This window comes from Ambystoma mexicanum, chromosome 10 (genome assembly GCF_040938575.1).
Source record: "Ambystoma mexicanum isolate Mex_15411 chromosome 10, UKY_AmexF1_1, whole genome shotgun sequence".
NCBI classification, from domain to species: domain Eukaryota; kingdom Metazoa; phylum Chordata; class Amphibia; order Caudata; family Ambystomatidae; genus Ambystoma; species Ambystoma mexicanum.
In genome coordinates, this window is record NC_090932.1 from 677,204,007 (window position 1) to 677,224,786 (window position 20,780).

General features: G+C 42.0%; 1 protein-coding gene across 2 annotated transcripts in view; it reads right to left on the reverse strand.

The window, feature by feature from the left end:
* Window positions 1–20,780, reverse strand: part of TRPC1 (transient receptor potential cation channel subfamily C member 1) — a 489,142-nt gene that overhangs the window by 35,041 nt on the left and 433,321 nt on the right. For both annotated transcript variants that reach the window (XM_069618262.1, XM_069618263.1), the window contains one exon: window positions 895–1,089. In XM_069618262.1, coding sequence (XP_069474363.1) covers window positions 895–1,089 — 195 coding nt within the window. The remainder of the gene's footprint in view (window positions 1–894; window positions 1,090–20,780) is intronic.

Here is a 20,780-nt window from a genome sequence, read left to right on the forward strand (position 1 = left end):
AAAAGCCTGCCTCGTTTTCTTCCTTTGCACGGCGGAGTGCAAAAGGGTATGGTAGAAAGGCAGTGTACACACTTGCCTCCCCTTTGCACTCCCCCATGCACTGTATGCATGGCAGGCAGCGTTTGCAATGAAATCCTATGTATGAAGTGCGCCTGCTTTTTGCTAGTGTAAAAAGCTGGCAGACGCCATAAGAAACCACAGCATTTGCGCCGGCATGAAAATCCATGCCGGCACATTTGCAGTAGTATTTGTATGGCCGAAATGAACGGGGTGTCAAAATCGCAAGTTACGATCCGCCCCTCATTTCCGCCATACAAATGAAGGAAAATGGGGCGTGACGTGAACGAATGGCGTAAAAGCCTTACCCAACACTTTTTTACGCCTTTCATTTACATAACGCCCCAAACGAAAATTAACTCCTGTGTCAAGGTACCCTTCATAACTGAAGGACACACATTATTGAAAACATTCACTGCAGCAGACCGAACATTAAGGATGAAAATAGTGTAAAACAAGATCGTTTCATTCTTTATTAGGGACAAGAAAAACATGTATATGTACATAGCAAAACTAAGTTTTAGTAGGATCTTTTCATAAATAGGTCTAGATGACGTGATAAACATTTTCTGTTTGGAGTCCTTACAACGGTTTTGCTATATTCTCCCCGTCTCAGAGAAGTAAATAAAAAAACCTTTGACTGCTGGTCCAAAATAGAATTGGATATCTAAACACGCTCTGAAAGAAGGCACACCACTGCAATGTAGACACTGTTTGTCTGCTGTGTGCTCTTGGAAAACCACCTCTATTTACATTATAAATATAATCGCGGCTACACAGCACAGAGCTTTTCCTGTGGTCGGTTGTGCAATTACTGCTTCTCGGGACATTCCTTACCTTTAGGCTATTCTGGCGTTTAACCTTGCCGGTTGTTGTATGCGAGCAGATCCATTTACTGATGCTGTTAAAGAGGTAACAGATCGTCTTAGGGGAAGGGATGATGTTGAAAGGAGGCGGCATTGTGCATTTGTCATCGAAGTAGCTAAGCCAAAGCTTTGCCCGGGCAAACTTCCACTCTTTGTCCTCGTGGTTCTAAAGAATAAAGATGTACATGGCCAGGTTAATCGAGTATACAATAAACATGAACCACAGCGTTTCCAGAAAGATGTGTACTATTTAAAATACATCCACAAAGTCACTTCAGCAGATATTTTGGGATACTTGCAGAAGCCCTCTGCAATTTTTATTTCCGGTTATCCACCTTTCTCCCAATCAGATGTCCCCTTTTTACATCCGCTATACTCCTTTTTTTGTTGCACATCAGCTTTTATTTATTACCATTTACGCAAGTCATTCATTTCCTGACATGCTGCACGTTCATGGGGCCTCATTCATTAAATGAAAAAAAGCTCTTTAAAGTTCAAAGCAATTACAGATCGATTAAAGTTTCACCTAGATATGGTGAACAGTCTGTCTATTGCTATGCAATCACTTCTAATGGTTTAATTATGGAAATAACGGATCAAGAATAACTGTTACACAAATGAACAAAGTTACCATCAATTAACACTGGTTTTAACAAATAAAACATTTCTCACACCACATTTTCACTTTCGTAAGGTCCCTTCTCTGTTTTTACCATTAACTGGAATTCCCTTTCCTGAGAAACCAGAATGCATACTACTCCTACTACCCCACTATATACTAGGTGAGAGTGGCAGGAGTGTTTGCATGACCTTGTGGAAAAACGCCTCACTGCCATCATCAGCCCAATGTTTTCTTACCTCTATGAGTCAAAGTCAGTTAGGTAAGACTTCAAAAGCATGTATTTACTTTTTTTCTTGTTAGGTTTTGAGTGGCACCAAATATACAGCGTGGCTAAGTCCCAATGCCCTCCCTGCTCTAAAGGCTTCCTCTCATTCTATGCCTTTATTGCATTATCAGCGTTTTATAAATGCATTTCAGGTCCTTGTTATGCAATCTGCCCAAACTGGTGTCCTGTCTGTTTCACCTGTTGCTTATCAAGTCTCTCTGTTAAGGTATAGTTCACATAATAATGTTCTAAAATGTTAAAAACTTTTGTTACCAAAAAGAAGAATGTACAATTTGTCTGCATGGGTTCATCTTTCACACGATATCAGAATCTCTACGTGAAACCAGTTGACTCAGATTAAGGCTAGCTTTGTATATTCAACGAATATTCAAATCCTGCCGGATTGTCAAAATCATCACTAACCAATGGAGATAACCTCTACTAAAATACATACTTCTTGTAGGTCTTATATGTCCTGAAACCCTGTCTTAATGTTTACATTTAGTAGGGCAATGATTCCAGTCCTACCATAGTAACATTTGTATACATCTAGATAGGAATGGGTGGTTGCTTTATTCCAAAGCTTTGCAACACTATTTAACATAACTTCAGGGTATATGGCTACTTTAAAGGTGGGTAATTTGAGAATATATGAAAAAAGTACAGTTCATTATTATGCAGTAAAGCCAACAATACCGGACTGCATATATAAGCCAAATATATCATGCATTGTACAACATTGCAGACAACATTTAACTTTTTACCTTACGGCCAGACCAAAGCAATTTAAACCAATATCCATATGAATGAAATGTGAGGTGTCCATGTAAAAGATGAGCAGAAAGTCTAGGTCTTCACAATCCAACCAATGGATATCTCATGCCTGATCCGGAGTGCTTATCCCCCGTCAAACGGATATTCTCCCAGATGATCTACTGAAGCATACATCCCAATGGAAACTAGTTCAAGTCAGCACTACAACACCATAAGCAACGGGGCAGGAGCATTTGAGAATGTAGCGATCAATCAATTAATGGAAAAAGGCTATCACTACAAATTCATAGAAGAACCAAGTCAGCCTCCAAATGCTTCAATGGAAATAGTCATTGGCAGGTGTTGAGACACCATAAAAGCTTGCTTGAATTGTTTCAGGGGACAGCTTGCAAACCATTAGGAAAACAGTTAACTAGGCACGTACTTCAGGGGAAATAAAACACATAATATAATATAATATTAGACCCGGAGAAAAACTGGATCGAGATATCAGAGAATTCTACATTTAAACATAGACATATGCTCCATTAGGTGTGCAGCATGCAATACAAATAAAAATATGATTGTGATATCCTCCTTCAACCCATTGTAGGTCTAGCATTTTGAACTGTGCCGCTGCATGAACTCATTATTGGCTGGATAAGGATGCTGCTGCTACCTTCAATGCAAGATATCACAAACAATGAAATTCAATTACTGATTCTCATCATACATTTATAAAAAATATTCTAAGGTATTGTCTGTATGGGAAATACATGTCTCCACAATAATTTGTATGTTGGTTTCATATATTGAATATGAATGTATTATTAGGTCTGTAGGTCTGTAAAACACTTTGGATTATAAGCATCAAAGCACTTAAAGGAATGCCTCTATGGGCGGCAAAAGTGTGTATACTCCATCTTAACATTGTCATGTTACATTATATAATGTAATGCAATATGCAATTAATCTGCACGAGTTACCACCAGAGTGGTTTTGCACCTGGTTAGCATGTTATTTCTGATTTACAGCAACACCCCGTAGCACATCATTACTAGTTTCCATTATGCCCAGTTTTCCCATTAACACCATGCCCACTTAGTAGATCATTGCCAGCTTTCGTTATGTTACGTAAAGTTATGTTAAGAGTCTTTTTTACTGTGCCAGTCACTGCCATATTGGTCTAATAGTGCAAAGGCTTGTCTGGAGAGTGGTGTATTGTGCACCTGTCAAGATAATCCAGACTTTGCTCTCTCAAGGACAGCAAATAGAAGCAGAGGAGGGGGGATGTAAAGGGAGAAAGGTTAAATGTACATGAAAAATGTGTACAGGCATGGAAGTAAAAGGGGGTATGCATGGAGTTTGTGATACTTTGAATGTTTATAGATTCAATGTAGAACAACCGAAAATAGCAGCAATCAGAAAATGACAAATGCCTAATGTTTCTGAAGCAAGCAAATACTATGTGGGCAATTTCTAGTGTTCACAGGGCAGTACTGAAATTGGTAAGTGGTTGCAGGACTGGCTTGAGATGTGGTCAAGGGTACCCTTGAATAATTAAGGGTTGTTTGTCGGTTAAGTGTTAGTGTAACCTGAGAGACCCCAGAGATAAACCTGGAAGTGCACAGCTGACTGAGATGCAGCCGAGCGCAGAGGGGACTGTCTGCAAGGCAAATAAGATGGACAAGCAGAGGATGAGAAACCAGAAGCATGGGCTATCCCCTCAGAGGGCCATGTATGGCCACATTTATAATGTAATATTCTGATAATATATTACCTGAGAGCGCAGTGGCTGCACAGCTCAGGGTTCCTGTACATAGGGAAGTGTAATACAGGACTGGGACAATGTAATGTTATGATACACTTGTTGCGTGCTTAGCAGTTCATGTCACACTAAGGCTACCTCACTGCTGAGAGGATGAGGAGTGTGGAGGGAGCCTTTGAATCTACCACCAGTGTACTGTGACGATTCACAGGATCTCGTCACTTCTCCCAAGACGGGAACCCTTCCCTGTGAGGCTAGAGAGGTGAGCCCACTATGCAACATTTCCCTAGGGGTGGCGGTCAGCAGGACCTCACAGTGAGAGACTCCGCTCTTGGGGACAAGGACTCCCATTCTATGAAGGAACTCTCTGCTACACTTTCCCATGAAGCCCTCTGACCATCACTGCCTCAGAAGAGACAACCTGAACAGACCATTGTGTGATACTGTAATACCACTTCCAATATTATAGGCCAATGACAAATGCACTGCGAAGAAGATAGAGGAGTAATGTTGATCGCTCCTCTATGGCAAATAGGGAATACCATGAAGAGTGGGAACTATGGAGTAAGAAAGACTACTCCAGAGAAAGAGAAGAAGAACAACGATCGTCGCTGGGGAGGACCCAGCTAAGATTCATACAAACCAAAGAAGGTTTTGCATTAAATAGGAAGTCGTGTTCACCGAGCAGGTGAAGCCCGGGAAGCTCAAATATGGCAGAGAGAAGCCTAAGTATTCTGGGAGGTCCTCAGTCGAGAGGACATGGAGAACAAAGAGGAACCTAAGTGGTGCAGGAGCCGGCAGGGAGCCGACTCGTGTGAGTAGCAAGCATTGCCAGGTGGAGGCATGACCTCAGGGAGGTGGACCGTGTGGTCCGACAACGATGCTGAGAACATCCAGAAGAAAACTCTGCAGAGCCGCAGGGACTGAAGAGAAGAAAAGGATGGCGCACAAAGCCCTTATTCAGACGTCGTGATCCGGACCCCACAGGAAAAAACAGTGATGCCAACCCGACAAGTAAGAGGTAATCGGAACGTTGGGAGACCCAGGAGGGGCCACAAGCAGGCGTTGAACAACAGAGTATCACAAATACAGAGAAATTCATCATACTCATCCCAGTAACTGCAATAATAGTAACAAATATAACTAATATCAAGAGACTCATCATAATCGTCCCAGTAACTGTGCAAGGCACAGAATACATAACAAATATCAAGGGACTCATCATACTCGCCCCATCAGTGTGAAAGTAGCAGAGTATCTATCAATGACAGAAGGACTCCTCACACTCGTCCCCGTGATTATGAAAGTGGAAAGTACACTGAAGAAAGTCAAAAGACTGGTAACTATTGTCTCAGTGGTTAGGAAGACCAAGACAATAGTAAAGAGGAACAGAAGAACCTATATGGTGTTCCACTAAGTGGAAGTGTTTGGAATATAACAAAGTGGTAGAAGGGATCGGGGAAACTGGTCTCGGTGGAATGAGAAGTATGAAAAATTTTGAGACAAAAGAAATCCAAAGGAACAGAAGCCAAGAACCTCGAGTAGAGAAACAAGGAACTGTAAATAAGTCACGACAGGGGATACCTGGGAGAAGGTGGAAAAGTCTCCTTGAGGAATTAAAGTTGCAAGGCACTATCTCAAGATAGACTACATTTCAAGCCTACATTCTGTTTAATTAAGAAATGCACTGGCCAACTACTGGTTGATTGTAGTACTGAGGACTTGGAAATGTTCGCAACGGATTCTGAATTGAATGGTTAGATCATGGTACAGTTGCTTTTCTTGAGCAAGAAGCACCTTATATGCAAGTTGTTTCAAACTGTATTGAACAGGGATGTAATTTAGAGGATGCCAGAGGTAGCAGCTGCTACCTCTGGCATACCCCTTGGTCGGTGTACAACTTCTGAGATGCCTAGTCACAGATAAGGACAAGATAAGTTCCCACTTAGGGAACTCCCGTCCCCTGCACTCCATTTGTGGCTAAAAAAGGCTCAATACATTTGTATTTCCTGGGGGAAATTCAATGTAAATATAGTAATCAGATTACATTCTGTACAAGTACATAATATTTGGGAACATTGGCATTCAAACCAAATGATTTAGGTCCAACTTCAAAGTAAATTTGTTCTCAAAGATGATTTATTTTTCATATGAATATGCCCCACGCGTTTCGAGATCATTTCTCTTTATCAGGGGCTGTAATAGTTCATTCAATGGTCAAAGAAATCTAAAGAAATACAAAACAAATGTATCAAAATTCAGTTTTGAACAACTCATAGTGTCAAAGACAAACTTTCTCCTGTATAAACATGATGGGGGATTTTGTCCTTGCAACACTCAGTACTGCTAGAAACCATAAATACATGTTCAAATGTTCTCACAGTGTAATCAATCTCTAATACATGTTAAGTGGAAGTTTTACCAATGGTGCCATAGGGCCTAGTTAAACAAGTAATTCCTTACATAAGTAGTAGCCTAAACGAAAAAATTATAAATACCAATATTGTAAAAAACAAAGCATAACATGCAATCCTTGTTAAAGGGTAAAGGTGAAATGCTCAAAAATATAGCTCCAAATGGAGAGGTTGTGAGAATCCCCTGTTGAGGAGAAAACAGAATACTGTATAAAAAGTAGTGTCAGCAATGTGCGCTGCCTACTAACTTATAGGAGTTGTTAGGAGTGGGTAGAGACTTACTGATCAATGTCCAAGCTGTTAAACTGTGCTTCAATTGAAAGCGGTGGATAATGGACTTCAAAGTGACAAATAGACGCTCCAAGTCTCGTCAGCGGCACCTTGAAAGAATGGCGCCATGTGTTAGTGTCATAAAAATGACAGTTGTAAGAACAGACTCCCACTAAGGATGTTAGGCAAGTATTAGAGTGGTTATTAGAAAGAGGGTGCCATCCCCCCTGTAGAAGCCACCCATTACGTGATGATATAGGACCAGAGTACTTACTGGTGTCTCAGTCGAGGTGTAGAAGTCGATAGAGCCGATCCGGACAAGTGCTGTGATTACGGCTGTCAAGATGGCGGCTAATGTATGCGTCATTGGTGTGACGTCATCACGTAGAAACGTGAATGACGTCACAGATGTCAACAATACGGTCGCGTCATGATGACGATTACTGTAAGATAACTGGAGAAAGGAAATGTTTTGTATTGCGCCATGTCCTAAATAATGCCCATGACGTCACTGGTAAACATTAGAATTTCTGCCGTGTGGAAAGCAAAAATTCACATTAAGGAGAAATGTTAGTGAGTCTTGTCATGTATGCGGCAAAGCCTGTGAGTCTTGTCACGTATGCGGTATAGCCTGTGTGAATGGTAATATTGTTTAGAGGAATTTCATACAGGGAGAAACAAACAGATCGCCCTGCAATATGCTGTTGAGGATCTCCTGGACAAGTGCCTGGTTCAAGAAAAAGAAATTTGTTGCGACTGTTGTCTAATATTCCGTACATAGATGTCGCTCCAAGGGAGTAGGTACAAGAAATGATGACATTGTGTAACCACATTCGCTATCACCCAATCAATCAATTTGTCCGCTCTCTCCATAGAAAGAGTTCACAATCTATTCACTAAGGCGGATGTCAATCACAAGAGATAAGATACATTATTTACCACAACTGCTGTCTCTGGACAATGAGTTCACAATTTATAAGTGCTTCCAGAAATGATCAGTCAATGTATAAGTCTTATTTACATCATGTTAAAAGTTCAGTGGGGTACTATATTAAATACCCTAAAAGTGTTGGAATATATAAGGAAATACCTCCTATATATGTCAATGCGATACGACAAATAGCAGGATTAGAGCCTATACTGATCAGAAGTAGTTAGGTGCCCTCAGTATGGAATAATGTCAATGATATTCTTTAATGAAATGGCCCCAGGTAGAAATCTTCATTTAAACCATGGAGGTTCACTGCATCCTATTTATCAATCCAATAGAGTTCTCTGTGGGTAAGTTTTTTAGCAAAATCTCCCCCTCTGGAAAGTGAATGTACTACCTCCAAAATTGCCCATCTCAGCTGTGAAATATTATGGCCATTTTCTTTAAAATGTCTAAACACTGGTGATTTATCATTACTGGTCCTGATATTCAATTTATGTTCTGTCCAGCGTTCCTTTGCTTTCCTGATTGTTTTGCCGACGTAATATTTCCCGCAAGGGCATAAATTACATTTTTAGTGTCACATGTTGCGTATTCTGTCAGGAATATTTTTTTGCCGTTACTAGGATGACGGATGTACTCTCCTTTAATGATGTTAGGGCAATGTTGACAGTGTAAGCATGTGTACCCGGGTTTTTGTTTTCTCAAAGATGTTTGAACTGTGGTTTTCCTCTTTTCTGCTTTGACCAAGCTGTCCTCAAGGTTCTTTCCCCTTTTATAAGCCAACATTGGCGGCTCTGGGAACAATCTGTTAAGGATAGGAACTGCTTTGATCAGATCCAAATTCTTAGTGATAATCCTCTTGATCTGATTTTTTTTGCTGGAAAATTTCAGAGTGTGGATAAGTCTGGTTGTGCATTTCTTGGGTTTTTCTTCAAGGAGATCTGATCTAGTAAGGACCTCTGTGTTTCTGACAGCTTTATCTAATGTTTCATTTAGAAAACCTCTTTTTATAAATCTTTGCTTCATGTCCTCATATTCCCCTTGGAGTTTTGTAGTATCTGACGTGATCCTCTTTAGTCGTAACATCTGACTAAAGGGCAAATTGTCCTTAAGATGGGTAGGATGGAAGCTGTTGAAGTGTAGTGTGCTGTTGCAATCTGTGGGTTTCCTGTAAATGCTGGTCTGTAGGTCGGCGCCTATTTTTTCAATATTGATGTCTAAAAAATGAATGTTAGGTTGACCTATCTCCAGAGTAAAGGTGATTCTTTCATTACAACTGTTGAGGTATTGAAAAAACTGGTTGAGTTCATCTCTAGTACCTTGCCAAATCACGAAGATATCATCTATGAACCTTTTCCAAAATGCAATCTTGTCTTTCCAGGGGTCTTTGTTCAGTATGTGGGTCTCCTCAAAATGGAACATGAAAATGTTCACATATGATGGGGCTACTGGTGAGCCCATGGATGTGAGAAAGAGAAAGAAGTCCTGCAGCATTCCATCCTCTCCCCCGTGATCTTCCATCTATACATGGAGCCACTGGGAGCCACTCGGAGCTGCCAATACACAGACAACACACAGCTATACCTCAAGATCGACTCTATCAAGGACATCCATAGGCTCAAAACCTGCCTCTCGCTGATCCAGTCTTGGATGTCCAGTGCATACTTGAAGCTCAACCCCTCCAAGACCAAATTCCTACTCCTCACCAACACCACCAAACGCCCATGCATACAGACCTGGCTATCAACCATGAACGCTGAGGGCTTCACACCTGAGCTCACCTCCTACACCAAGTCCCTCGAGTTCCACATCGACAAACACCTCTCCTGCAAGACACACATAGCTAAGAAAACTCACACAGCTTTGTATCAGCTCTCCCTCCTGCGGAAAGTCAAGCCCCCATCCCTTAGGACAGTTTTAAATCCACCATTCAAGCACTGGTCCTATCCCACTTGATGGGGGTAATGCACTCCTCGAAAGCCTCACGTCGTCCTCCCTCGTGGCCCTGAAAAGTGTTCTACAAGCGGCTGCACCCCTCAAGGGTCTACGCAGATACAACCACAACACCCCCGCCCTCATCGAAGTTCACTGGTTCCCACTGCACGCACAAATTACCTTCAATTCTTGCTGCATCATCTAACGTCGGTCAAGTGGCACAGCGAGTAGAGCGCTGCTTTGACATCCGTGCAGAGCCTGCTAACGCAGGTTCGAATCCTGGCGGGGCCAAATTCAGCCTTTCATCCTTCCGAGGTCGATAAATGAGCAGCACACACCATGGGTAATAAACAGCGCTCAGATACCTGAGGGTTCGTAGCGCTATATAAATGCCAAATTATTATTATTATTAAAAGTCAGTCGGCCTCAAGTCACCTAGCTACCTTGCAAAGAAACTCAGCATCTCCGGCCGACAGTGCCCCACTAGAAGCCAGGACATGTGCAGACGTGAAATCCACCGCTGCAAAAAGGAAAGGACCAGAAAACAAGTCTTCTCTGCCTATGCCCCAAAACGATGGAACCTCCTCCCCATCAACATCAGACTCACCCACACGCTCCTACAATTCAGAAAAGAACTCAAGACCCACCTCTTCAAGGAATCTCTCTGCCTCAACACCTAGGCCATCACATCGCCCCTTGCACCACCTGACTCGCTAGACGAAGCCCGCTCCTCTCCTCCATGCCACCCGGTACAGCTGTACTTCTCCTCTGTGCCCCCCCACTGTATATCTGTTCTGTTGGCACCTCTGAAAAGCGCTCCATTATGCATCTGTACTGTTGTATACCTCTGTAAAGTGATCTGTTATGTATCTATATTGTTGTATACCTCTAAAGCGCTCCGTTGCTTCTCAAAGCTAGGTCAGCTCTCAATAAATACCATGATAATAATAACATGTTCTTTTTGATCGTACTTCTACCAGTGATTTACATGAAATTATTAGGTGGGGTAGTGTTTCCACCCTCTTTCCGACCCAGCAATATCTGCAATGAGAGTTTGCTGGTTCGATTTGTTTCCTTGCCAATTGGATTTCCCTAGTGTCCAGAATATTCAATCTACATCTAAGGAGCAGGTCTCTATAATGTGGCAACGGAAACTTTTGAAGGTAAGTTGGCAATTGATTCAGGCCTTTCCGCCCCCACTCAAAATAGGTCTCATTTTGTCAGTTGCTCTGCCCACTACGGTTTCTATCCAATCTAAGGCTTGCAGCTTTTGTTTCACTTTGGTTGGATTTGGATTCAGTTCCTCAACCTCGATATTCGACTCTCGCAGAGTAGCCTCTGCCTTTAGTTGCCACTGTGTCAAACCCTTTCTTGGCCACACGCTTGTAGTTTTAGAATTTCAAAAGGGATCACAGGGTTGGCCAACCTACATTTTCTATACAGAGCCAAGGTATTCCATAGCACTACAGAGGTTAGTGATTGTAGCCTCAGCTCATATTGTATCGCAGCCATAGAGAGGGAGTTAGGTAGTCTCAGGCTCTTTCGCCAAAAGAAGCCCTTCAATAATACCCAGATTGTCCATGATCGATTCAGCATTGCTTCCGCACCATAGGTCAGAATCTGGGCAGCTTTCTGGTGGTAGAATGTGATGAGGGGCATCAGGGAGGAACGCCCATACTTTCTAGGTAATGCTGCACCCTGTACTGCCAATTTTTTACTTTCACCCTCAATGACATATAGTGAGCCTTCTCAAAAATGTTCTTATTGATTACAACTCCCAGTTAAGTCATGGTATCCACTAGCTCTAGTTCATGATCTTCTACTTTCAACACAAACACAGCTTTTTGTTTTCTGTACGCTGACGACAAGGCTAAGACCTTCAATTTCTTCACATTGGTCTTCATACCATTAACTTTCAAGGTATTTACTAAAAGCCTCAATACGAGTCTGTAGGCCAACGGGCGTTTGGTCTATAAAAACCAAGTCGTCAGCATTCAATATCCATGGTACCTCAATCACATTTATCCTAGGAGGGAATGCTCAGACCATTTTCTGGCGAGTCACCAAGGTCTGACATATATAAACTAAACAGTAAGGGCGCCAAGGCGCACCCCTTTTTCAAACCACAATGTTTATCAATTTTCCTCTAAAGTTGCCCCTTTGCTGTTAGTCAGATCTGAATCGAGGTATTGGTGTATAGGGCCCTCATGGCTTCCGCCAGGTCTCTCGGGCAATTCCAATTCTTCAGTTTGGACCAAAGGCACTCTCCATTTACCCCATCAAAGGCCTCTTCAAGGTCCATGAAAGCCATACATACACACATTTTGGACTCCACCATCCTCTGTTTGAGAATGTTAATAATTAATAGGTTCAGTGAAGTCCCTACTCCTTTGACAAAGCCAGTTTGTCGAGGGTCCAATCTACCAGTTTCAGTTGCCCATGTGTTAAGATCCCACAGTAAGAGTGATGCAAACAATTTCCCCAGGGATTCTAGGAGGGCGATTGGGCAGTAGTTTTTTGGATCGCCACGATCGCCCTTCTAAAACATTGGGACTATAATAGCATCCCGCCATGACGCAGGAACCTGCCTGGTCAGCATTATCTGCTTAAACATGGATACTACCAATCCTCCCCAAGACTCTATGTTCTCCTTTAGGATCTGATTAGACAGTCCATCTGGACCTGAAGCTCTCAAAGAGCTGAGTCTACTTATTAATCTTGCATCTTCCTCCTTGAATGCAAAATTCCAGCTCCTAATGCACCCTTCATCCACCTCATGATTTGTACCATGAGGTTTAGCAAACAAGGTAGAATAGTGGGAGACGCATCTGTCTTCAGTTACTTGACCCATCATATGGGTTGATCTAAACGTTCCTCCATTATTTAGGAGTTCCCACAAATCTCCTTTTGCATTCATAGACACCTTGATGCTCGTAGCCAATTGCAGTAATTTTGTTTTTGGGCGCAAATCTTCTCGATCCTACCCTGTCCTATTTCCCTCCTAAATCTTATTATATCAGCTCTCATTTCCCTTTTAGCCATCACTAGCGTGTAATCATAGGTGTGTTTTGGACGTGCCACTGGGTTTCATCTTTTGTTACTAGATTCACTATAGTCTTTCACAATCCATTGGTTTTCCACCTTTGTCTATTTTTTCCCTATAGCCTGTTCATATTGCCAAGCAATGTTCTTAACCCCATGATGTTTTATCCTGAGCCTATTTTTTCCACAGGTTACCCCAATCGGCCCCATTGTGTTCAATGGTTGAACCGGGTTAATAACAGATAGGGAAATGGCCAATCGATCATGATCCCTATGAGACTGCTTTACAATTTCAAATGTTTACACCCTTGGGATCACGTTTCTTGAAACAAAGCAATAGTCCAAAAATGATCTTTGCATACCCCTTCCCCATATACATGCACCCGGTTTAGCCCCTTCTGTTTGAGCATTTAACATAAACACGTCTCTAGCCTTTGCTTCTGATACCTAGCTTTGTGCTCTTTCATCCATTTGTGCCTCATTTAAGGTCCACCCTTCACCATTTAGCAAACAAATGTTCAGATCCCCACATATAATAATGTGGGGATTTCTACAATGTCATTGTGTGTTTGATGTCACTTCTGCTACCCCTGCATTTTGGTGAAATGATATTGCCGGTGCTGAAGAAAATCACAAAGTAGCGTTAATAAAAGATGCTATTTGAAAATGTAATACATTTTACATAGTCTGTGCCCAGACTGTACAATTTTCTGCGAAGATGTTTAATGTCCGGTGAGGGATGAATCCCGAGACTGCATTACGAAGGAACCAGAGGCGAACATAAGATTAGTCAATATGGTTCTTACTTCCAAATTCCAGTTCCTTATGTATTACATTTCATAGAAACCCTAGGAAATATTAACCTGTGGGGTATTTAGTTATAAGATTTTTTTCAACAGCTAAAGGGTAGCTTACTCATAGCTTGTCCGCACAGTACCGAACGGTTTCCGCTCCCTAAAAGAAATGCAGTGAGGTGACATGATTTACTGGTTCTTCGAAGCTGGTCAAAACAATTGGTTCTTTAAGTTACCAACTCTATGGAATACATAACAGTTCGCCTTGAATAGAACTACAATTACTTCCTACTACAGACGCAGATGGCACCAGTAGCAATACAACCAGGAATGAACTGGTGAAATACAGTTCTGGTTTTTGTTTCCTGCATATGGAAGTAAGAAACTTGAAAGAAATACACAAACGTTCTCTTATGAGAAGTAGTCTAGATTGTGGTGAGGGTTTTACAGCACTTCTCTTAATAACTCAGTAGTTTCCATTTTCTTCATACAGTAAAAATTCCAATATGAGACGTAATAATATTTTGCATACGAAACTCATTTTCACCAATATCCTGGTAAAACAGCCCTGGCTTAGACACATTTTTGTATTATCTCCAGATGCAGATCTCTGCACACAACGAGGAGTCGAACTGTGGGGAAAATGTGCCATACAGAGGATGGTTAGAATTCATAGTGCGCTGAAGTGAAGCGTGAAGCATATAAAACAATGCTAGTAGGGATAACCATGCATTCCCTTCCTCCCTTATCGTTTTAAAACAAGTAGACCAAGACTCCTCAGATCTCACACCTTATTGTTTTAATGGTTTCGTAGGCTTCCCCCCAATGCGTGCACCAGCTTCTTATTGACTTTTTGCTTCGAGAAAAAGTTCTCGGAATACCATACAGGAGTGAAACAGGTCAGCCTGACACACTAGGACACTCATCACAGGACGGATTGATGACAAATTATACTTGTGAAATAATCATCCTCAGAAAATCTGATAGTGTCTATAGGACACCATATGTACATGAAGGCCTAAAATGGTGTAGAATGTAAATAGGCAAATGTGTATGGGTGGTACTATATATGATACAACAGAACCAAGTACAAACGTAGATTTGGTGTCTTCATAATTGTTCCAATGTTTGCTTGAATTGTAAATAAGGGATTTTAGTGACTTAATGTATGTTTTTATGGTATGTGTAGTAGAATTGTACATCTATTAGCCAAGGTGAATTAGTATGCAGTACATGAATAACTCAAACCCAGCATTTTCTGTAGGTTCCTGCCCATAGTGGAGCAGGAGCCTGGTATCCCCTGTTTGCAGTATTAGTCCAACTCTATGGAAGACAAAACTTGCAACCCTTTCTGACTGTTATCACCCACAACATATACAGTTCAGCCTAAAACAAAGGATGTACAATCTTAATAAACAGCCTGAAAAGAATAAATGGTAAAACAAAAACATGTTCCCAAGTCTTACATTATTTTTGCAATAAAGTACAATTCTACAATCTGACATTTAGTCAATAGAAAGTATGCTCAGTTTGGAAGTCAGAAAATACTCTGAAGAGGAAAAGAAAGAACTAGATTTGGCATTTTTTTTTAAATTTATCAGAAAATGGTACACAAAAAATATTCCTCCTCCCCACTATCCCACACTCATTGTCCCTCCTTTCTTTTCACCCACACACACACACTCAAGATGAACTAGCACACACCCTCCTCTCTGCCAACCCGATTTGCTCCCATATTGATGCCCTTATAACGCACATTAAGAAACTGGCATCTTTTACCTGCAAATGCCTCTCTTCAAACTCTCCTTGACTTCTTGGCTTGTATTCACTTTCTGCAAATTAGCCTCTTGTGAAAAAACCTATGAATGATAGATCCTGTCTCACCTCCTCATACACCACTTCAAAAATGTGTGTGGTGGACAACCGCATTATCACTTACTTGGAGGAGCACAAGGTACAAAGTCACATTTTTGCCTCAGAGTCCTCTTGGTTTTTACTCGATTTAGTGATGCAAGTCACGGTTGAAGGTATCTTGGAAGGGGAATGAAGGATTCTGTGGTAAGAGGGAGCCAGTTCTTCATAATGTGACGCCTGGCGGTGGTCTACACAGCAACTCCAATAGTCTATCCAGCCCCCACCCATTATATTCCTTCCCCTTTTGTAATGATATATCAGGATAAAAGAAATATGGTTTACAGGGCTACCCAGAGCACTTCCAGAAGCTATGATTAATACAAAACCTTCAAGCCATCACCTTCAAACGGCACCCCAAAACCCACAGCCACTGCATTAGGAAAGATATTCCCCCTTTGAATGTCAGGAAATGTACTCCAAACGGAATGAGATGGGATGGGATGGGGTGGGCCCAGGGATGGGTAAGTGTCATGGGTCCCAAAACATGGCACTGCAGAGCTGGCAAAGTGTTTTCTCAAGATACTACTCAGAGCATGCAATTACTACTAGTCCAGATATCTTCCCATTAGTCCACTAACAGGGCAGAGAAGTTCCTTGACATGCTATGTAAAGTTTGAAAAATTCCCATAAATGCTAGCGGGTAAGCAAAACATATGGGTAGAGGGAATTGGAAGTCTACGGAACGATGACAAAAATAGCTGGCCTCATGTGGAGCCAAGCATCAACACCCTCTGACCTCTATGTTGTGTTTGCCTTATCCCAAGATATCACCCAGCCTTTTAGAGTCCTTGACCCGTGCATACAAGACACATTAAACCTTTCGAGATACAAGCCAATTAGGAAACAAAACCACAAATGAACCTAGTGATGGAAAGAAGGGAAACACAAACATGTGCTTTGCTCAGGGAACACTAGCCAACAACGCAAACATGGCTTAGGAGCAAATGAAAACAGTCAATCACATTCATTATTAAGACACACAAAAAATGTGCTACAGTACAAAGGAAGAAGAAACTGACATGCAGTGTGAGAGTTAGGACAGAGTTCCAGAAAGTAAGAGTGCTAGCAGCAAGAGAAATAGAACAGATGGATGTGGCAATAAACTCAGACTTTGAGATGTACAAGTATCCTACTGGAGGCTATAGCCCAAAAGTTGCCAAAATCCATGAACTACTGAGAATCAGCAGTTCCAAAAGCCCACAGGGGGCTCTAGCCCATATCCTCTTTGGAATCTTGAATCCAGCAGAGTTGTAGAAGCGGAAATAGGTATTGTCTGCTGCCAATGCAGATGCTGTAGCCTGGGAGATACTGAAGATCTTGAGAAGCTGAACAAGAACATGTAGCAGGCTCACACAAAATGTGGCTGTAGACCAAACAACTGCAGCCTGAAGGACAGGGTTGCGGGAGGAGGTGAACACCCTGCCCATAAAGAGATGTCCCCATAGCAAGGGGATGGAAGCATACGGTATTGCCCAGTAGGAGAGCATTGGAACCACAACTACAGACTCCAGGAGACCTACACCACTGCCGAAGCAAAGTGCCAAAGCCAAGAAAGAAGCATGCTGGGGAACTTTGTATTTGGTTTTATAAAGCCTGGACCTAGCTTGAAAGCAATGGCGGAGCACTGTGCATTTATTTTAATGTAATATGTCAGGCGTGGAGAGGGGCTACAATAGGTAGGACTAGGCGTTCTGGCCATGGTGGTGGAATGCGATGCAGGAACGCAAAGAGCAGAGGTATTTCCTAAGTATTGACTGAAGAGTAGGCTCGTTTTGTCTCAAGCAAGGCAGGAGCAGGATCCAACTGAGCTACACAGATTTGAAGGCAGGTAGGCAGGTGTGTGAATGGTTGTTTCCTTATAGGTATGCAGACATGCTTAAAGAGTGTTCTGGCTTGGATGGGAAGCCAGTACAGCTCCCTCAGGAAGGGAGAACTCTGGTTGAATTTCTTGTTTCCAGTTATGAATTGTGCCCTGGTCTGTTGGGTGACCCTAAGTGGGGCCAGGTGCTTTGCTGGAAAACCGGTGAGGGCAATTCACCATTACAATTCCCTGACTGTGCTTCTAAATTCCTCGGGGAGAAGGCCTTTATTTTCTGAAGAAGGGTTAGCCGTTACCATATGGTATGGGCTTTTGTGTGGATATGTTGAGTGATGAATCCTACGTATCCCCCGCTAAACCACTGCCTAAAGTCTCCTCCCAGGTGGCCAAGGAAAGGCTTTGGTGTACTGTGGGAGGATGACCTCGGAGGAGACAAGCCCCAGGGTGGTGAGGAGATGAGACATAGTATTTGTCCTTTAAAAGGGAGAACCTTTTAAAGTTGCCAGGGCAGGTAATGGCTTATTGTCATTATGATGTATCTGAACCACATATAAGATCTGTGGCTCTGGGAGCAAATGCCTTTAAACCTGAATAGACCTTAACAACAGAAAGACCATTTAAGATACTTCAGAGTAAACATCCTCCTTACTCCCAAAGGTATAATGGAAAGGAATTCATAAATGTTGCTTTAAATAAACTCTCTTACTCTACAACAAACAATCCTAATGGTTCATCCTTAAATGACTAAGGGAAATAAATCTACCCTTAAAACCAGGAAGTTACTAGAAATAACTGATTTTGTTGTTTGGCACTGCAAGCCCCATTATCCCATAAGTACGGGGACGAGGAAGAGGGTTGAAGGGTCAGTCTGTAGTAGTCAGGCAGTTAAGCCTAATATCCCACACCTGAAGTAACATGAGAAGCATAAAAGGCCTCCCCAGGTGAGCACCAAATTAGAAGCATGTCGCAGACCGTGGTGAGCAGCTGCCGTGAAGCCGTGGGTTTCCAGAGAGAGAAGGGCTCCTTAATTGAGTGGGTGGGCCGGAGACGCCTTCAGCGAGGAAGGGTGTAGGTTCCAAGTGAAGCCAGAAGTTGTAGAAGCAGTGCAACGAGCGGAGAAAGAACACAGAAGCAGGTGAGTGAAACCTGGCGTTCTGATTCCTTGCACAAGCACTGCTTGCAACAGTATCCAGCTTAATAATCACTTGCGTAAGTGCAAAAGTGATGTGAAGTTGTTCGTTGATGTCTTTAACAATGGGACACTTGAATAGTAGCATTTGCATGCAATCGGAGAATTTCTCTTTCACTCGCGTGAAGAGCGAACACTGCAGAAAGCAATTGTTGACTTTAAACTCTATAAAGTACATAAAGAATTGGTTGTGTGTGCGTAGCCTAATTAAGATTCCAAGAGGCACAATAACCTCTGAATCTTTAAGAATGCAGTTAAACAGTTGCTACTAAAGAGAAGTTAAGTGTTTAACCATTGTATTGGAAGTTGGAGAGCAAGTATTACCCAAGCCAAGAGTAAACAAAGTATTCCCCAATTGAAACTGAAACCAGCCTTCCCAAAAGCCAGAAAACAATCTAAACAATACTGTGAGCTTTAGCATTGTCTAAGATACAAGTAAAAAGTATAACCTGAAGCCAAGAGAGTGGCACCAAAGCTTCTGGGTAATTATTCTAACAGTTGGCAAAGAGTGAAGGCAAGTTTGGGGAAGGGAAACCCGCTACTTATAAATATTATATGTAGTTGATACAACCTATATTGCCAAAGACTGTAGACGAGAGAGAGAAGTGTGTTCCAAAAGCAATTTGAGGCTGTTGGTGGTTGCAGATAGACAATAGAGGCAAAGAGGCTGCCCTTTTGGAAAAGGGATATGCAGAGGAAGAGTGTCTTTTCTACTTGAAGGTGTTGAAGTGCCCTAGTTTTGAGTAACAAAGCACCAGAAGCTGTGGTAGTATCGAGACTTCAGTAGCACAATTAAAGTGGATGAAGTGGAATACTATGAGGCAAAGGAGTAGGCCCTCATAGTAAACTGTTGTAGGGGTTGAAGTGGAAGTAGAAGTGCTGTGAAGTCATCCTGACAAAGATACCTACTGTGACTCCTAATCTTGTAAAGAGAGACATACGAAGTGTTAAGCAAGAACTGTGTTTTATCACCAGCTAGCAGGCATAACCATGCTTCACACAGTAATTCCTACTTCAGTCCTAGTTTGAAGCTTATTTAATTAACTAAACAAATGCTTCTTTGTTGACAATATTGCTAGTCTTTACTGTAGGAGGTAGTGTGAACAATTTGTCTTGGTTTCCAACTCTGGAGAAAGCCACATAAAGCGGACCATGAGAAAAGCATGAATCCTGTAAGTCAGTTCCAGCTACTTTGATTTGGAGCGTTGAGATTGCGCAGCAACATTATTGGTGTCCCGATCTACAGCTGAGGCAGCAGCAACCTCACCCTAAGTGCTGTACGTGTACGGCTGAAGCATGTAAGCTTGAAGTGCTGTGCCATACATGTAGGGCTGAAGCATGTAAGCTTCGTACTGTTGAGATGCATACATTCAGCAACTTCCGTGGGAATTAAGTTTCTGTAATTATCATGAGAGAAGTGCCACGATGTAACGGATGTCGTCATTTCAGAAAACTATTGAGGAGACATTCACTGTTTCCTGTCACCCGCATTACTACAAAAGCACTGTTTTTAATCACTGGCATGACTTCAAAAGTGAGTTCCGCTAAGATTAGCTGGAATGCTGATAGTGCGGAAAGCTTAGGAACAATGAACTGCTGAAGTTTAGGAACAATGAACTTAGAACTACGGCAGAACCACAGGTCGAAGAGCAATTTGGCAGGGGTAAGCATTGCAGACCGCTGGAACCTACCCACATGCCAGATTTCAGGTTTGTAGCACGTTGGAAGTATGCTGAATATTTTGAACAGACACACAAACATATCCACAAATTTCCCTTTTGTATATAGAGAGATTACAGAAGTTGTATTTCTTTTGAACTGTGGAAATTCTTCTTGGGTAACGAAGTGCTGGTAACGCATCGTGGCAAGGAATAACATTGATGCTATTTTGAGGGAGTGGACATTCTTATTACAACAAGAAGAAAAGCTTTGCTGTTGTTGGAACTTTGGTTAACAAAACTTTGCTTTGACATTGAAACACCAATAACTGAATTGAGACTATATTGCCTACATGGATTTCCTTGTTTCTTTTTGTTGAACATTTGAGCTTAATTTACCTTGATTCCTGGGTAAGGGAGTTTACCCAGGTTACTAAGAGGTAATCAGGAAACTGTGAATATCATTTCTGATGCTATTTG